Genomic DNA, 18,606 nt, shown 5'->3' on the forward strand with positions numbered 1-18,606 from the left:
AGTTCCATTTGGCAAGCTTTAAATAAATAAATTAAAGATCTCCTTCTCACTCCTTCCTTCAGTTACAGGGAAGACCTGGAAACCCCACATTATTCGCGACACTTTTTCCTGCGCCTTTCACGGACCATTCCCTACAAATTTAGCATTGAACGTTTCTGCCAAATGTGGGGGAGCTGCTTGTACGCTAAGGCAGGGGTGCGCAAACTTTCCCCCTGTGCCCCCCTGCCTGCCCGCGCTCCCCTCCTTTTCTTTTCTGCGGGGTCACATGATGTCACGTTGCCGAAGACGAGGGAAGTTGCAGAGGCCTCCCGCGATCCCGCAGCATTCATTTAACTGCCTTGGGGATAAGCGCGTGGCCTCTGCAACCGCCATGCCCCCCCAGGAACATGTTGTGGCCCCCCAGTTTGTGCACCCCTGCTCAGGCCCCCAGTTTGCGCACCCCTGCTCAGGCACTGGTGGCACGCAACGATCGTCAAGGTGGCACTGGCCCCGGCAGCGTCCCATGTAGCAGCAGCAGCCGCAATTGCCCTACTGTCACTGCAATTCTCTCCCTCCTGTTGGAAGTCGGGTCCAAGTTCCGCCCGGAGGAGGGAGCTCTGCAGTCCCCAGACCGGAGCAGCATTGAGGAGATCTATTCACCCCAATAATATGAAAACACGAACACCTTGTCCATTGTTTATTAGCTGCTGATCACCAAACTGGCACATACATGTGCCTACACCCGTCACATGTTATAAAAAGGGGTCTGCATGCAAGGAGCTGATACCGGGATGTGAACCAGTGTCACCTGCTTCAAACTCTGTGTCATTGTTTTCAGTGTCAGGGAGCCGCTCCTACAGAATGTGTGCCCTGTAGTCATAAGCAACCAAAGCACAGTTGATAGCTGCAGGAGTACTCCAAGTTCCTTAGGGGTATTCTGTATTCTCAGTGTAAGTTCTTTTGTAGAGTGATCATGCTCTTCTCCATGGGTGGTTCCTCAGACCTCCACCGACCACCTCAGACCCCACCACCCAGTGGTCACCACATGATTCTCTTCCCACACAGCTTTGGAATATCGATGCCATGGATCAGTCTGATAGGAGTCTGGATGGAAGGCAGTTGTTCTTGCTCCTTTCCCCCAGGTTCAGAGGCTTTTGGTTTTATTGGGGTTGTCCAGAACTAAGAGTGAAAGAGACAATATAATTCTCATTAACAAGTATGACCCGGTGTCTAAAAACAGGGCCATAGTTATGAAGCAGTCTTCTTCCGTAAGGTACATTCTGGCAATGGAAGATGTCTTACAGCACATAGACTTCAATGTGCGTCAAGGTGTCTTGCGGTAGAAGACTACTTGGTAATTGTGACTCAATGTTATGTACAACATGGTGCATGTGACTGACGATGCTAGGTCCCCAAAGCTCACTGGTGTTTACCAACATATTTATTCTACCAAAACAGCAAAGGGTCCTACGCAGCAGCAAAGCCATTTATTCCTTCATAATATACTCTATTCATGGATTATATTTACCCATGCGGGGTGTCTAAGGTATCCCGCCCTTCTGCTTTGTCATGAAATCCCAAAGTCTATTTAAAATGACTGCTTACAATGTAAATCCTGTCTGATTTAATAGATTAGGGAATGACCCCTTTAGTGCCAAACAACTCTGACACTGATGAGGTTAATTTCCATAATTATTTGTAGTCAACTTTGGCAGATTTCCCCCCCCCCCATGAATATAATACTTTCTGAATAAATTAGCCCATGCCAAACTCAGGGAGAAATGAGTAATGTACATGGCTGAATGGGTTTGTGATGAGTTAACAGGTAAGCAAGAGGGAATTGCACAGTTAACGATGTATTAAACCTACCAGTGCTCGTCTGGCCAGCAATGCATTGGGCCTGTCCACCAGTGGAAGGGTTAAGGACGGTAGGGGAGGTTGCACCTGTGATACACACCTTCACGCTGCCTTTGTTGTGGGTTCCCAGCTGCAGAATCCCTCTTCTGTCTGCCTCCCGACGCTTGTTATCCACCCTGCCGGTTCCCTCTCGCGGGTAATGTGTGGCGGGGTTACTCGGCCGGGCGCTCGGGGCGCTGCTCAGGTGACTGACTAGGTCGGCTTTGAAAATCTTCCACCTATTCTGTTCCAGGAAGACCCTGCAGAGGTCGTTGTCCCTGACGGGGGAGGGGGAACAGTGATTTAGAGATTAGACAATCTGCCCCACTTCAGCTCGAGAGCCCTTTCAAATCTTATAACAGTCACAAAACTGACAAGTGCGTTCCAGCGCTGCCGAGCGATTCGCAATGCAACCATTAGCGGTTCTTTATTTTTTTACATTTATTTTTAACGCAAAAAGATACATTTGATGAAATGTACCCGTTTATCGCACAACGATGAGCCCAAAGCTCAAACTGACTTCAGTGGGACTTATTGGCCTAACGAGGCATGTTCGGTCACATTGGAGCACATTGAACACCCTACGGCAGAGGACCGCTAACAGTGCAGTATTTAAGGCTATCTCATTAGCACAGGTGGCCCAATCATTTTGACTGAACCACCTGTGCTCTAGCAGGGGTATCCGTAACACCTGCACTGTTAGCGGTCCCTGAGGACTGGAGTTGGGGACCTCTGCCCTACGGGGCTTATTCTGTACCCACCGAGGTGGCTGATCGGTTTGCTTTAGGCCAACGTTTCCCATTGGAAATCAGCAGTTTAATAGGCAAGTGATGTTTTCCCAAGATCGGTCAACAAATAGTGAAAACGCACAAATGGCATCCCGTGGAAATGCAACCGTTTCGCAGACATTCCAGAGGTGGAAATACCGGGTGTTTTCCCCAGCTCGATGTGGGATGCATGGGTGGTTATACTGGACTTCCAATGTTACCTATCTCTGCTACATGAACGCTGTCCTTCTGTTGGTTAAAACCCGGAACCTTCAGTTAATTAAAGATGCTGGGAGATTGATGATGTACTTACTACCGTTTTAAAATGGTTTATCTGAAGGGTTTAAGGGAATTATGTGCGTGTATGTATGTATGTGCATACACAAAACAGTTTGTGAACCGCTATGGATTGTCACATAGATTAAGATCTAATAACATGTTAGGTTTAAAATAAGTCCTAATAATAGATAAAGATAACCTGAACAAATGACAAAAAAACTTTTTCAACATTTATCCACAAATAATTCAACGTTCAATATCCATGTATGTGAGCCTTTAGATTCAGTACCTGGTGGCGCCCCCTTGCGCAAAAATGACGTCATCTAAGCGTTTTCTGTAACTGCTGGTCGGTCTCTCACATCGGTTTTAAGGAATTTTGGCCCATTCCTCCTTACAGAACTGCTTCAACTCAGGGACATTTGAGGGCTTCCTTGCCATGGGCAGCTCGCTTCAGGTCGTGCCACAACATTTTGATGGGGTTCAGGTCCGGACTTTGACTAGGCCATTCTAAAACGTGGAATTTCGTCTGTGTAAGGGTTCCGGTCCAGGCTTTGGCTGGAACTTGCTCTTACCTGGGTGCTGTGGACATTTTGATTACTGGCAGCCTGCTATATTGGCTGCACCTGTTCAAGGGCTTAAGTAGCAGCCAGTGACTTCCAGCCCCGGCCTGAGCGTTCTATATGTTTCCCTTTGTTCCTGGCCACCCTGGGCTCTAGTTTCTGAGCCTCCCGTGTGGCTTGCCTGTCCCTGTGGCTTCCCTGTTCATTTGGAATTCCTGTTGCTGACCCCGGCCCGTGACCCCGACCTTGCTGCCTTAGGCCTGCCCTGACCTTTTGCCTGTCGTCTGGATTCTGCACCACTACAGCCTGTCCTGACCATGGATACTCTAACAGGACTCTGGTCGGTTAATTGGCATCGCTACCTCAGCCCTGCGAGTCTGTTTCCTGATCGGAGACGAGCACCGTCACATTCTGCAGCCATTCCTTTGTAGATCCGCTTGTATATTTAGAATCATTGTCTTGCTGCATGACCCACTATCGGTTCAGCTTCAGATCATGGACGGCTAGGCTGACATTCCTCTAGAATCTTCTGATACAATGCAGAATTCATGGTGGTGTCTGATGGCAAGCCGTCCAGGTCCTGAGGCAGCAAAGCAGCCCCAAACCATCCCACTCCCACCACCATGCTTGACAGTTGAGATGATGAGGTCCTTCCGGTTTAAACCAGAATTTGGTTTTCGCCAAACCATGTTTGTCATTGAGGCCAAAAAGTTCTACCTTTTTGACTCGTTTGTGCAGAGAACATCATTCCAGAAGTCTTGTGAATCATCTAGTGAACTTCAGACGGACAGCAACATTCTTTTTAGAGAGCAGTGGTTTCCTCCTGGCTATCCTTCCATGAACACCATTCTTGTTCAGACTCTTTGATAGTTCTATCATGAACACTCACATTAACCAAGGTTACTCTGGGGTTCTTTGTGACTTCCTGGATGATTTGCCGATTTTGTTCTTGGAGAGATTTTGGTAGGACGACCACTCCTAGGTAGAGTGACTGGTCTTGAACTTTCTCCGTTTGTAGATTGTCTAACAATGAATTGGTGTAGCCCCAAATCCTTAAAAATGGTTGTGTAACCATTTCTAGACTGATGAGCATCAATAACTGCTTTTCTGAGGTCCTCACATTTCTTTTGATCGTGGCATGACGTGTTTCCACACACCTGTATGGTGAAGACCCAACTCACAAAGTTTCTGATATTTTACATAGGGTGGAGCCTCCCAAACTCACCCCCGAAGATCTACCTAATTATTTAAACACCTGATTCTAGTTATCCCATTTTTCTTAGCTGATAAAACCAGGGTTTCACTTTTGCACATACCCTGACTCTTAGTTACTCATTGTTTTTGTTTAATTCAATCATCATTTTGTTTCGAAAGACATGGAATTGGTTAATATAAACCCTATTGGATATTTTAGAAAAGAATGGTTTTGATTCAAGAAGGTTATCACGGAAAAAATATGGAATTTCTGTAATTATCATTGAGGTTCACAAACTTTTTTCGCCATTGAGCACACGCACACCTCTTAATGAGATGGTCCCTTGTATGGGGGCACCCTTACTCTACATTGATGGAGGTTCTCGCATGTAATTTCATTCAAGGGTCTGGATATACCTGGGGTATAGACACATTTCCGCTTTGATCTTCTTCAGGGTAGGCAGGTCTGCCAGCTCTGAGAACTTGTCCATCTTGATGCGGATGACCTCTGCCCCCTGGCTGATGATGACCATTGTCCTGGGATCCCTGTGCTCCATGATGGGCAGAAAGGTCAGGCTCTGAAAGGGACCAGATAATACATCCCAAGTAAAACACGGACCGCACATAAATCCTTACTCCCTCTATACGTCGCTGTTTGTACATACTAGGGATTCCCAACAGTGTTTGTGAGCTGTCAAGGGGTTCGGAAAAAAGAAATATGGAATTGCCAATCCCTTCAACCCACTTAGGACTACAGGGTCTTACTAGAGAAGATCAGGGAAAAAAGGTCCCAAATTGCTGCACTCTTCCTAATAAAATGCGAAACAAAACCATGTAAAGGTAATTATTGCAAATGGTTGTCAGGCGTGACTACAATAGGACTAATTGGGGAGGAACTTCCTCTATGGGGAATGACGCAAAATAATAACATTTTATTAACAGATATAAGACTGCTGGTGTGTACATTATTTACCGTGAATATAAAAACCCCGGTGGTGAGACCCGGACAAGCCGAAACAGAGAATGTGTAACCAGCTATGGTATATGAGTGTACCATACATGTATTATGGATGCTGGAATAGTTGATCTCCAGTTGCTAATATGATTTGAGTATAGAACACGCTTATTTACAGCGTAGGAAATCAAAGGTAGATTCTGCTATCGAGTGATTAGTAGCTGGATCGTCATAGATGCGAGCACTGGTGGTACACAGCGATATCTTCCGGCTACTTATTATAGTGGGAGAAATCTCCTTCAATATACTGCTGGTGTCGCTTTCACTGAATATGCAACGAGTATTATGTGGCAATACTGAGACTTTTCCACACCAAACCTTAATGGGACCAGCTGTGTGGCTGCACCAATCCCCACGCTATGTAACACCCCCTAACACCCCCACCCTCAAACCTTAATGGGACCAGCTGTGCGGCTGCACCAATCCCCACGCTATGTAACACCCCCTAACACCCCCACCCTCAAACCTTAATGGGACCAGCTGTGCGGCTGCACCAATCCCCACGCTATGTAACACCCCCTAACATCCCCACCCCCAAACCTTAATGGGACCAGCTGTGCGGCTGCACCAATCCCCACGCTATGTAACACCCCCTAACATCCCCACCCCCAAACCTTAATGGGACCAGCTGTGCGGCTGCAGCAATCCCCACGCTATGTAACACCCCCTAACATCCCCACCCCCAAACCTTAATAGGACCAGCTGTGCAGCTGCACCAATCCCCACGTTATGTAACACCCCCTAACATCCTCACCCTCAAACCTTAATGGGACCAGCTTTGCGGCTGCACCAATCTCCACGCTATGTAACACCCCCTAACATCCCCACCCCCAAACCTTAATGGGACCAGCTGTGCGGCTGCACCAATCCCCACGCTATGTAACACCCCCTAACATCCCCACCCCCAAACCTTAATGGGACCAGCTGTGCGGGTGCACCAATCCCCACGCTATGTAACACCCCCTAACATCCCCACCCCCAAACCTTAATGGGACCAGCTGTGCGGCTGCACCAATCCCCACGCTATGTAACACCCCCTAACACCCCCACCCTCAAACCTTAATGGGACCAGCTGTGCGGCTGCACCAATCCCCACGTTATGTAACACCCCCTAACATCCCCACCCCCAAACCTTAATGGGACCAGCTGTGCAGCTGCACCATTCCCCACGCTATGTAACACCCCCTAACATCCCCACCCCCAAACCTTAATGGGACCAGCTGTGTGGCTGCACCAATTCCCACGCTATGTAACACCCCCTAACATCCCTACCCCCAAACCTTAATTGGACCAGCTGTGTGGCTGCACCAATCCCCACGCTATGTAACACCCCCTAACATCCCCACCCTCAAACCTTAATGGGACCAGCTGTGCGGCTGCACCAATTCCCACGCTATGTAACACCCCCTAACATCCCTACCCCCAAACCTTAATTGGACCAGCTGTGCGGCTGCACCAATCCCCACGCTATGTAACACCCCCTAACATCCTCACCCCCAAACCTTAATGGGACCAGCTGTGCGGCTGCACCAATCCCCACGCTATGTAACACCCCCTAACATCCCCACCCTCAAACCTTAATGGGACCAGCTGTGCGGCTGCACCAATCCCCACGTTATGTAACACCCCCTAACATCCCCACCCTCAAACCTTAATGGGACCAGCTGTGTGGCTGCACCAATCCCCACGCTATGTAACACCCCCTAACATCCCCACCCTCAAACCTTAATGGGACCAGCTGTGCGGCTGCACCAATCCCCACGCTATGTAACACCCCCTAACATCCCCACCCTCAAACCTTAATGGGACCAGCTGTGCGGCTGCACCAATCCCCACGCTATGTAACACCCCCTAACATCCCTACCCCCAAACCTTAATGGGACCAGCTGTGCGGCTGCACCAATCCCCACGCTATGTAACACCCCCTAACACCCCCACCCCCAAACCTTAATGGGACCAGCTGTGCGGCTGCACCAATCCCCACGCTATGTAACACCCCCTAACATCCCCACCCCCAAACCTTAATGGGATCAGCTGTGCGGCTGCACCAATCCCCACGTTATGTAACACCCCCTAACATCCTCACCCCCAAACCTTAATGGGACCAGCGGTGCGGCTGCACCAATCCCCACGCTATGTAACACCCCCTAACATCCCCACCCCCAAACCTTAATGGGACCAGCTGTGCGGCTGCACCAATCCCCACGCTATGTAACACCCCCTAACATCCCCACCCCCAAAACTTAATGGGATCAGCTGTGCGGCTGCACCAATCCCCATGCTATGTAACACCCCCTAACATCCCTACCCCCAAACCTTAATGGGACCAGCTGTGCGGGTGCACCAATCCCCACGCTATGTAACACCCCCTAACACCCCCACCCCCAAACCTTAATGGGACCAGCTGTGCGGCTGCACCAATCCCCACGCTATGTAACACCCCCTAACATCCCCACCCCCAAACCTTAATGGGACCAGCTGTGCGGCTGCACCAATCCCCACGCTATGTAACACCCCCTAACACCCCCACCCCCAAACCTTAATGGGACCAGCTGTGCGGCTGCACCAATCCCCACGCTATGTAACACCCCCTAACACCCCCACCCCCAAACCTTAATGGGACCAGCTGTGCGGCTGCACCAATCCCCATCTCACTAAGAACCCCTCTACCTTTTTGTGTGCACATTGCCCCTTATTCCCTGTACACTGTGAGCTCTCGGGATCAGCGCCCTCCTCACCTCCTGTATCTGCTTGCGCTGGTTTGTCCTCATTTCTATGTAACTGTTCCTGTAATGATCAAATCACTGTACCGCGCCACGGAATATGTTGGCGCTTGACAAATAAACGAAAATAATAGCATATAAAGTCGATGCTGGGAGTGGTCTGCTCACTTTCCCACACACTCTGCCGTCCTGGGCTCTGCACTAACCTTGTGTGACACCAACATGTAACATATGTAACATGTTACATACTCCGGCATGGTAAATAGAAGGTCAGTGGTACGATCACAGCTCGGGCCGTGTACAATATGCGTTGAAGAGGTGAGCTCCATTCATAGAAGCAGATTGCATGTTTTCCCTGCTCTGAGGCTGCCAGCACGCCTCAGTGTAAGTTGCAACATTGTTGCTTCCTTGGTGGCTTCCCAGCCTGTTGCCTTGGCAACCTCACCCTGCTCAATCCTCAGTTGGTTTGGCTTTCCTCCCCTACTATGCCTTGATTAGTTGGTACAGCAAGGCCCCGCTTCTCGGTGCCCCGCTTTTGGGCGATCCGCTGATACGGCGGCACCGAGAAGGGGGCCGCCATGTCTCCTCAGAGGTCGCGCATGCGCAGAACGGGCTGTTGCCGCCGGCGCGGATGCGCAGAACGTAGGTTGCACGCACCGAACGAAGGTCGCGCATGCGCACAAGGGGGAAATTGCCGGGCTGCGCATGCGCACAAGGGGGAAGAGGACAAAAAACAAAAAGACAAGGCGCACAACGCACATAGTGTAATACGGTTAAAATAGTGACTTTATGGTTAAAAGTAAATATATCTGCGTACATCAAGTAAGAATCAACAAGCAGTTGGTATATTGGTTTACCACACCAGAAGATGACACTGTGCAGCACCCTCGGATGGATCTCAGCATGCAGAGGATACAATTCCCTGAAGAAGTAACCTAGTGTTACGAAACGCGTTGGAAGAGAGGTGTCTATGCTCTTCTCCCCCCATCCTGAGTGATCGTGGACACTGTTTATTAGCCGCCTGCCAAGTATCCCTTCCCGCTGCCAAGCACTGCTGAACTGACACGCACGCTGTGCGTTCCACGAGAAGCATCGCGGAAGCTGCGGAGCGACTCGTGACGTCATCGCCGAGCGCACAGTGAGGAAGTGGCGGCAAACGGTACAGAGATCTACGGACGCTGAATCTTGCGGCTCCACTACCATCCAGAGAGCTGTGTGCTGTGGGGCTTTCTTCACAAGAGACTCACCCACACTACCCCCAAACGGAGGATGCTGCAAAGGGACAGATAAGACGCTTCCTGATCCTCTGCATGCTGAGATCCATCCGAGGGTGCTGCACAGTGTCATCTTCTGGTGTGGTAAACCAATATACCAACTGCTTGTTGATTCTCACTTGATGTACGCAGATATATTTACTTTTAACCATAAAGTCACTATTTTAACCGTATTACACTATGTGCGTTGTGCGCCTTGTCTTTTTGTTTTTTGTCTAGTTCCTGGGGTGTCGAGCCACCCCCAAGAAAGGCTGCAGACTCACGATTAATACAAGATCCACTTTTAAGGTCCACAATATTGTTTGTTTTAGTCACGGTGCACTGTTCACTGGTTATTTACTGTTTACTGGTTATTAGCTGCGCACTGTTATTTTTTTCCTATTACTGGCACAAGGGGGAAATTGCCGGGCTGCGCATGCGCACAAGGGGAAAATTGCCGGGCTGCGCATGCGCACAAGGGGAAAATTGCCGGGTTGCGCATGCGCACAAGGGGGAAATTGCAGGGTTGCGCATGCGCACGAGGGGGAAATTGCCGGGTTGCGCATGCGCACGAGGGGGAAATTGCCGGGTTGCGCATGCGCACAAGGGGAAAATTGTAGGGTTGCGCATGCGCACGAGGGGGAAATTGGCGGGTTGCGCATGCACACAGCTGAAAACCACCGGTTCCGCTTTCTGGCGATTTTCACTATACGGTGGGCCCTTAGAACGGAACCAGCCGTATGCCCGGGGCTCTGCTGTATAGTCCTTTGCTTGTTACTGCTTTGACAGGAAAGCATGGCTTTCTTTTGGAACCAGCAGCCACCAGGAGCAGTCTGTTATCCCATCTCCTGGTAGGAACTATCATAATTGACCTCTCCCTCACTTTTGCCCCCTATCCCAGTTCCCCCCTTTACTGTTATTGTTGCGTTTTACAACAAAAGAAAAGAAGACCAGTGTGTGCATCTAGGGGGCGTGAGTGAGCTACCTGCCTCTACCACTTGCCACAGTGTGCATGAGTCAGAATAATATGAATGGGACTGCGTATTAAATAAACCCCAGAGACCACTGGTTTCCCAATAAACCGCCCCCGCCAGGCCCAGGCCGATCTGTCTTTTCTTGTAGGACGTCACTGATTATCCGTCTTCTCCGCACCTGTTGCTGGGGCAGGCGGCCCTCCCTTTCCAGGCAGGATTCGATGTAATCCACATCCACGCCCCTCTGCAGAATGACAACACGCACTTATTGTGAGCCGCGGGAAACTTTTACATGGGTTTTGTAAATAAAAAGAAGTGGTGCGGAATACACGAGAACTCGGGACTGCGGGACACTGCTCCTCAAGAGTCCCCATAAAAAGAGATCATTCGTCTACAAGGCTCTAAAGGCTTAGAAGTAAATACAAAGGTTTAAGCCAGTGGTTTCAAACTCGGTCCTCAAGGGCCACCAATAAGCCAGGTTTTAAGGATCTCTCTGCTACAGCACAGGTGGCTCAATCAGTAGCACAGTCATTTTGATCGAGCCACGTGCTGAAGCAGGGATTTCATTAAAACTTGGCCTGTTGGAAGCCCTTAACGGAGTTTGAGCACCACTGGTTTAAGCCATTAATCAACCCGTTTTATACGAGACAACATGTCTACGCTCCTTCCAGGGAAGTTTGGGGAGTACTGTGAATGAGGGGGTTCCCTGAATTTTGCACTGGTCTGCATCAGGGGGTCTCACTGAGACATCTAGTCTGTGCCACATACAAATAATTGAGGCTGAAAACCATGACACGTACCAGATGGCTTCACAGCTGATGGGGCAATAGGGAGGGCTGATCAGAATGGTCCCTTTACTGCTGAGTCTGTAGGTGCCTTGCAATGGATGTAATTGGGCCCAGCCCCAGCTAGAAGTCTCTTCACAGGGAATCTTTTCAATACACTAGAAAGTGTTTCGACATCCCCATTTGGGACGCCGAGCACCGCTGTGGGGGCGTTAACACCATCACTCTTCAGTTCATGAAAGCGTGAATAAAGGATGTCCTCTATATACCGTACTGTATATACCCAGGGATGATTGATCGTGTGCAACAGTCAAACTCAGGAGATTAAATAAATCCATCCTTTCAGGCTGGACAAAAGACAAAAAGCCTCAGTGCTACATCCAACCTGACAAAGGATATAGTTACATAGCTATCTGTTTATCTTCTCATAAGCAAAGGTCATTTAGTGCCATTATTTTGCCAAAGTGTTTTAAGCGCACACCCACGTCACAGTGTGGCCCGTCTGTAGGTCCCAACACTGCTGCACCTGCACAAAGCTCTCATACCCTCTCTAATGCAGGGAGAGCCGTCTTTATAGACTGGTCCTTCACAGGTGCCGAGCAAGAACTGCCAGTGAAAAGGTGGGATGGGCGAGCTTGGAAACAGGGAGGAGGGGTCACTAACCTCCATGTTGTTTTACCAACTGAAATTAACAAACACACAGCTCCTGTAAGCTCAGAACCCAAATCCTCTACATTTTATATATATTTATATTTCGTGCGTAAAACAATTTGGAGGTGTGTGACCCCTCCGCCCTGATTTCAAGCTCACTCATCCCATCTTTCAGGCTGGTCCACAGCATGGATCACATAGCCGTGTAGGGAGCTAAGTGTGGTATCCCAGTGCAAGCTTCTTGTTACCTCCCCGGGCCTAAGAAACCAGAATTAGACTATAAACCCTTGAGGGCAGAGATTAATGGTGCAAACTTCTTTGTACAACCCCGTGAACATTGTCGGCTCCATATAACAATATTATTACAGGTGAGGTCTCCTCTATCATCATTACCTACTGATAATTCAAGAAATGTTAGGACATCTCATGGTTCTGTCACGCTAGGTCAGGGGGTCAACTGAGCCTCTGATTGAGCCACCTGTGCTGAAGCTGGAATATCCTGGAAACCTGACTTGTTGGGGGAGGGGAGGGATTTGAGGACTGGAGTTGAGCCCACTGAACTAGGTTACTCAGAAGTGGTGTCTGGTAGAGGCAAACTGCCTTGTGCAGAACAGTTCGATAAAGAGCAAAGAAAGGGGACGTGTTTTAGAAGTTCTTACAAAGTACTGGCCCGGATGGATCGAGTCTATACGCAAGTAGACTGCAGCCACGAGACTTCTGGGTAAATCCAGACCCACAGGCGCCTCAGGACCGGACAGCGTGAGCCCATTCCTCCAGACTATGTCCTCGAGAGAGTAGGGTTCTCTGAAACAGCAGAATAAGCCGCAAATCACCACAACCCCAAGGCAGGAAGCAACCTGTTTGTCTATCCTCTAAATATTACAACACAACAATGTACAGATGTTGCAGGTCTCGGTTCCTGCGGATAATGCCACATATCCTATTATAATATAAACCCAGAATATCACAGAGTTTGTATAGGGTTTAAGGACTGAGCTGCTGCAGAATATTCCATCATATCCCACCAGAGGGCACAATGGAGCAGGCTATCTGTATTTTAAAGCAGCAATCCCCACCCACAAAGATGGATAATTAGACGCTCTCAAGTTTATACCGGTGTATTATGCAGAATCAAAACAATTTAAACGGTGTCAGTAATCTATAATGAACCCATTAAACATGCCACTGCCATTGGTTCCCTTTGGTCTTGTGAGGGACAGCCCCTGGAGTGCCCACAGCAGCCAATTCGCCCTACTTATTTGACTGATAAAAAGCAGGGACAGCTATGATTTTTGTTGTTGTAACTTCCTCCCTGATCACTGTTCCCACCTCCCACTTAACGTCAGTGGAAGATAATGTGCACTTGAATCTTGAATCTCATTTCCTCTGAGTTTCTAGATGTTGTTTGAACAAGAGGGATTTCTTTACACGTCCGGGGTTATTGCCTTGCTGTGGCCCCATGGATTTCCTTCTCCCTTAGTGAAGCCACTTGTAGACAAGTGGGAATCCAACGTATTGTGGACTCTTGCTGCTTGTAACCATCGCCCAAGCATCGGCAACTCGTGTATTAGTTCACAGGAACAAAATGCTACTCATTACCATTTGCTTGAAGCTCATTTGCCGCGTCGGGTCACACGGCCCCTTTAAATGCGTCGTTTTGGATAACGTGGCGCCCAGAAGAAGTGCCCACGGCGACTTCCTGCCACCCCCGGAGCAACGCAATATTTCGGCGAACGTGTCCAAAAATGGACAAATAGCAAAACGTTCTGCAAAACCACACGGCACCAGATTGGGCCACCACGGGTCACCGGCGGGGCACTCACCTCTTCCCAGACGCGCGCCTTTTTTCCGGGCTCCTCACCGCGCTGCTCCTCCTAGCTTCGTGTTTGTCGTACGGACCGATACTGGGAATCGCACTGTTCAGGAGCGCGGGCGGTTTCCCTGGAGCAAAGGAAAGAATCCTATTGGTTTGGGTGTTATAATAATAATAATAGTAGCACGCTCTTGTATAGCGCTGCTAGTTTTACGTAGCGCTTTACAGAGACATTTTGCAGGTGCTAGACTGTAAATACAAATATTGGATGAGTATCTATCATCTAAATTTAACACAGGTTGAACTCGATGTCTTTTCTCGACCTCATCTCCCATGCAACACTCTGTTTCCCCCAACCCTGTTACACCATTGATCCTGAACAGACTCAACTGACCGGGGGGATTAGTCAGCATAGACTTTCCAAGCAGGGCCTCGTGCTGCTTGGTCCATCTCAGGAAGGCGGGGCATTGGCTAAGGTCAACCAACCGCAACACTTCACAGCGGCCCTGTGTGAAGAGCAAAGTATTATGTTTACTTGGGTCCGTCTCGGAGCTTCTTCAGCCTCATTCTGCTAATGGAGACAATAATACTAGGATGTGCAGTTACACTGTTACTGCGTGTGCATCGTGGCACACAGGCCTGGGTCTCCTGCTGACTTACCGTCTGCGGTCTCAGAGTTCAATGGAGTCTCCCTGATAGAAGTCAGGACTAGAGAAGTGTGACGTTGGGCAATTGAAGTTTGTAAATGTAAAAAAAAGTCGACACTTTGTTAATTACATTAAAAACCTAACGTCACATAACCAATATGACCCCAGCACATTTTTAACCATCTCTAGTTAGGACTTTTCCCATTAAAAGCCAGTTTTCTGGTCAGAACCCCCTCCCCTCTCCCCCCAAATCCAACAGGTTGCAGTTCAGGCAAAGTTACCTTTGTGACGAAGATAATGTTCTTGGTCTCACTGGTGTCATTCACCATGACCTGGCTGTGGTGACACTCTTCTGCCTTGCAGTGGTCAGCCAGCATCTCCAGGGACTGATCAGACCAGCTGGAGAACAGGTCAAGGGACCTACAGGAAGACATTGGGTGACTCTGTAATTCATTTCAAGGCGCTAAACATAAAGATTTCAGCCCAACCCAGATATTCAGGATGATAATAATATTTCCTTTGTATACAGCACCCCTGAGGAAGAGACATTTGTGTCTTGAAACGCATAGGGTTAACATAACGAAGCGTACTTGCGGAGATCCCACAGCTGATGGTGGTGACGTCAGTCGGAGAGAGACTGACTGGCGAACACGACTGGAGAGGCAAACAGAGCAGAGAAGCTGATCCAGTGGCTCCACAGTCGGCGAACCAGCTGTGACTACAGTGATGTCACCTGGAGGGCCGACCAGCTGGAGTGAGCAGAGCGGCAGAGCCAAGCAGCTGATCCAGCGCGTCCTACACTATCATCCACCGGCTGGGGAACAACAATACAGCAAGACTACAATGTACTAGGCGCGTGTCCTAGTTACTTCTAGTAAGTAGGATTTCAATTTTAAACAAGCGACAGAAACGAACACCGAGCCAAACAATTCTTGTTTTTGTTTTTTTTTTGGGGGCGCAATCAATTGTTTTATATGTTTTTTATGGATTTTATCCAAAGTATCATTACAATAATCCTGTGATTATATCATTGGTCTCCTACGAGGATGTTTATGTTTACTTACATTTATCCTCATTCAGTATATCGCTATCAATGGTAAATACTGAAATGTAAGGGTAATGCACTATCATCACACTCTTTTTCTTGTCTCCACCTGCATACAGTATATCCGGGATAGCACTGCATACAGCATTGAACAACCTCCAACAACAGAGCTGATTTCCAAAGGATATTCATCTGGAATGGTTTGATAGCACAAACATTCAGTATATACTGTATATACTAATTGTCCAAGCGCCATAAAAGTCTTCGTTTTCCAAGTATATAGTGCTACCAATGACCTGCCCCATAGAGAGGTGACCCGACACATAGGGAGGTGAAGTGACTTGTCACTGTGATCTGTCACTCGGATTTGAACCAGACTCAACCTGTTTCAAACGTAGTGTGACATTGCTACTGTGCTACTGTCCCAGCCCTGTTCCATGAAGATCTTGGGGAAACGACCTCACACATTGTACTGCTCTCAAAAAGCTCGTCTTAAAAATATATTCTGCGTACGGAGGTGCGATAAGCCGCGACTGCCTGGTGCCCGAATGGGAGAGACCATAGAGAGGAGGTACGGCATCAAGGTCAACAAGGAGGAAAACAAAAACACACGGGCTATAAAAATATCCGTGCAAAAACAACATTCGCCTACAGCAGTATGATAACTCTGCCCCTGGTCCTGCTCGGCCCCATGTCGCTCCTGGGCTAGCCCCTATCCCACCTATGGGTTGAGAGCAGACTCACACTAACCCGGACAAGCCTACTATAATCTTAAAACTTGAACCCAAGTATTTCATAGCCAAGACAGCGGCGTAACCACAGAACTGGCAGAGATCACACGGGCAACAATTATATTCAAAACGAAAGACCCAACAAATCTCAAACTTGATTTCAACTTCAGTGAACCAAAGGCACAGTAGTGATGTGTAAATAAACACAGCGAAAGGTAACCCAACGAGAAGCAAAATAACACAATGGACAAATTCATGGACAAGACCGGCGGCGCTACCAGGAAAACCAAGGCAAAAGAGCGAAAAACAGAGAAAAAGGCCATCCTAGCCACTCAATCTCCAGAACCATCTGAGAAAGAAAGCCGTAGCAATATAACATTTGAGATGAAAGACCAAGTAAAGTCATCCGTAGACACCACTGCCAAAGAAGTCCTAACATTAATTTCACCTGTTTGAGGAACAAATCTCAGACATCAAAACATAATTCAAGATACTAACACAAATTAACTCACACTGTCAAAGACTAGCGGAAGTAGAACCCAAGGATGTGAAACAGAACTCCAAAAACTCCAACTTAAATTCGACACGCAAGCTAAAACCAGAACAACAATGCAAGAAAAATTAGAGGACCTGGAGAACAGAAATAATCTGTGAATCGTCGGTGTACCAGAGCCTGTAAAATGAAGGGATTTCAATCGCTTGCTAACAAAATGGCTGCCGCAGGCACTGAAAACACCAGATCTGCTGGAAGATCTAAAAATAGAAAGGGCACACAGAATAGGCCCTGAAAGAATCCATGATTAAAGCCAGAACCCGACCGGTCATCCTGAGATTTCTCAACTATGCGGGCAGAGCGGCAATCCTCGCTGCATACAGGAAAAACCTACAATATGAAGGTACCAGGCTCCTGATCTTCCAGGACTTCTCAGCCCAAGTAGCGACGAAACGAAGAGAATTCTCCCCACTCTGCACCAAAAAGGTGAACAATTTGCACTCCTACACCCGGCTAAACAGAGGGTGTTGGAGGTTAACAAGGTACTGTATTACTCTTTGAAAAGGCGCATATCCACTTTCTATGGAGCTTCCCTGTGATCCAACAGCCTCCCTCAACACCAGTGAGTCTAACTCAATGGAAGTCAGTCTCTTTTAATTGCCAGCGAGTCTCACTACATAAGAGACCATTTCTCTCATCTACAGTAAACCTGACTCAATGGAAGGCAACATTTTCCTCATTAGCAGTGAGACTCACTTGCTGAATTTAGTCTCACTTATTCTCAATAGCTTCAAAGATGCCACTGAAGCCCCCCAAGTTTCATCCTTAGTTCAGCTGCCTGTAATTCCCTCTGTCCCAGCAGCTAGCTGCATGTGAGAAGGCTACATTGTTTCATTATTTCCTTTCACAGCCCTAGTTAGTGAGTTGCTATAGCAACCTCAGCCTCTCTCCTAGAATGGGCTATTCTATTTCCCCCCCTGTCCCTGCTGACAGTTAGTTCAGTCCCATACTTTTCCTGTGTGACACTCAGCACTTACTTCCTTTCCACCCAGGACACTGAGTGAGTGAGTACCTGCCTGCTATTAGCCCCAGCAAGGCCTTTCTGTTTTTACACTGCCTTACCTTGATACACAGCACATCAGACAGAGAAGCACTCTCTACCCATATTACATCTGCAAGTACCTTTCTTCCTATGACTTTCCTTCAATAAAACTAAGAAAGACAAAAGGACTTGTTGTGCTTTGGAAGAGGGAAGGCATGAGTTAAGCTAACTGGAATTATTCCTACATCATACGTGACCCTGGTTCCAGGATAACGAGGCTCTATCCCTAAAAGGCATTGGCGTTTACTCTTTAAACTCTGCATCAGCCCCGGTACCTGAAGAAGTGGACTCTGTATTCCAGCTCCTTCTGTAGCTCCTGGTCCAGCTTGTTTCTGAAGAATTCCTCTCTGTCCACCACCAGAAACTCGGTGTCCTCCATACAGATAACAGTGGCATTTCTCTTCAGACCCTTTAGCAGAGCCACATCCTAAAGAAAGGAAACAACATCCTAATCATACAATACCACGTAAGTATCTTCTCCATGTGCACACCTGTGAGGTTTCAATGGCTCTGCCACTATTATTACATCCATACATCGTTACATCTTATACTATATTAGTGAAAGCACTGTATGTTTGCCTGCCTGCCTGCATGCATGCCTGCCTGCTGGATGTCCGGTGTCCCTAGCGGCAATCTCATTGGTCCCTTGGCCCGCCCGCCCCCGCACACCTCTCATTGGCCTCACACACTCACACCACC

General features: G+C 48.3%; 1 protein-coding gene across 5 annotated transcripts in view; it reads right to left on the reverse strand.

The window, feature by feature from the left end:
- Positions 1–662: 662 nt before the first annotated feature.
- The window catches only part of LOC142487945 (cyclic nucleotide-binding domain-containing protein 2-like), a 50,600-nt gene continuing 32,656 nt past the window's right edge, over positions 663–18,606 (reverse strand). For 4 of the 5 annotated variants that reach the window (XM_075588108.1, XM_075588107.1, XM_075588111.1 and 1 more), the window contains exons 6-14: positions 18,183–18,334; positions 14,818–14,956; positions 14,284–14,395; positions 13,900–14,017; positions 12,736–12,880; positions 10,819–10,884; positions 5,093–5,253; positions 1,937–2,153; positions 663–1,158 (exon numbers count right to left, since the gene is read on the reverse strand). In XM_075588108.1, the coding sequence (XP_075444223.1) occupies positions 1,018–1,158; positions 1,937–2,153; positions 5,093–5,253; positions 10,819–10,884; positions 12,736–12,880; positions 13,900–14,017; positions 14,284–14,395; positions 14,818–14,956; positions 18,183–18,334 (1,251 nt within the window). In that variant the 3' untranslated portion in view covers positions 663–1,017. The remainder of the gene's footprint in view (positions 1,159–1,936; positions 2,154–5,092; positions 5,254–10,818; positions 10,885–12,735; positions 12,881–13,899; positions 14,018–14,283; positions 14,396–14,817; positions 14,957–18,182; positions 18,335–18,606) is intronic. The other variant, XM_075588109.1, reaches the window with a different exon arrangement.

This window comes from Ascaphus truei, chromosome 2, assembly GCF_040206685.1.
Source record: "Ascaphus truei isolate aAscTru1 chromosome 2, aAscTru1.hap1, whole genome shotgun sequence".
Lineage (NCBI taxonomy): Eukaryota > Metazoa > Chordata > Amphibia > Anura > Ascaphidae > Ascaphus > Ascaphus truei.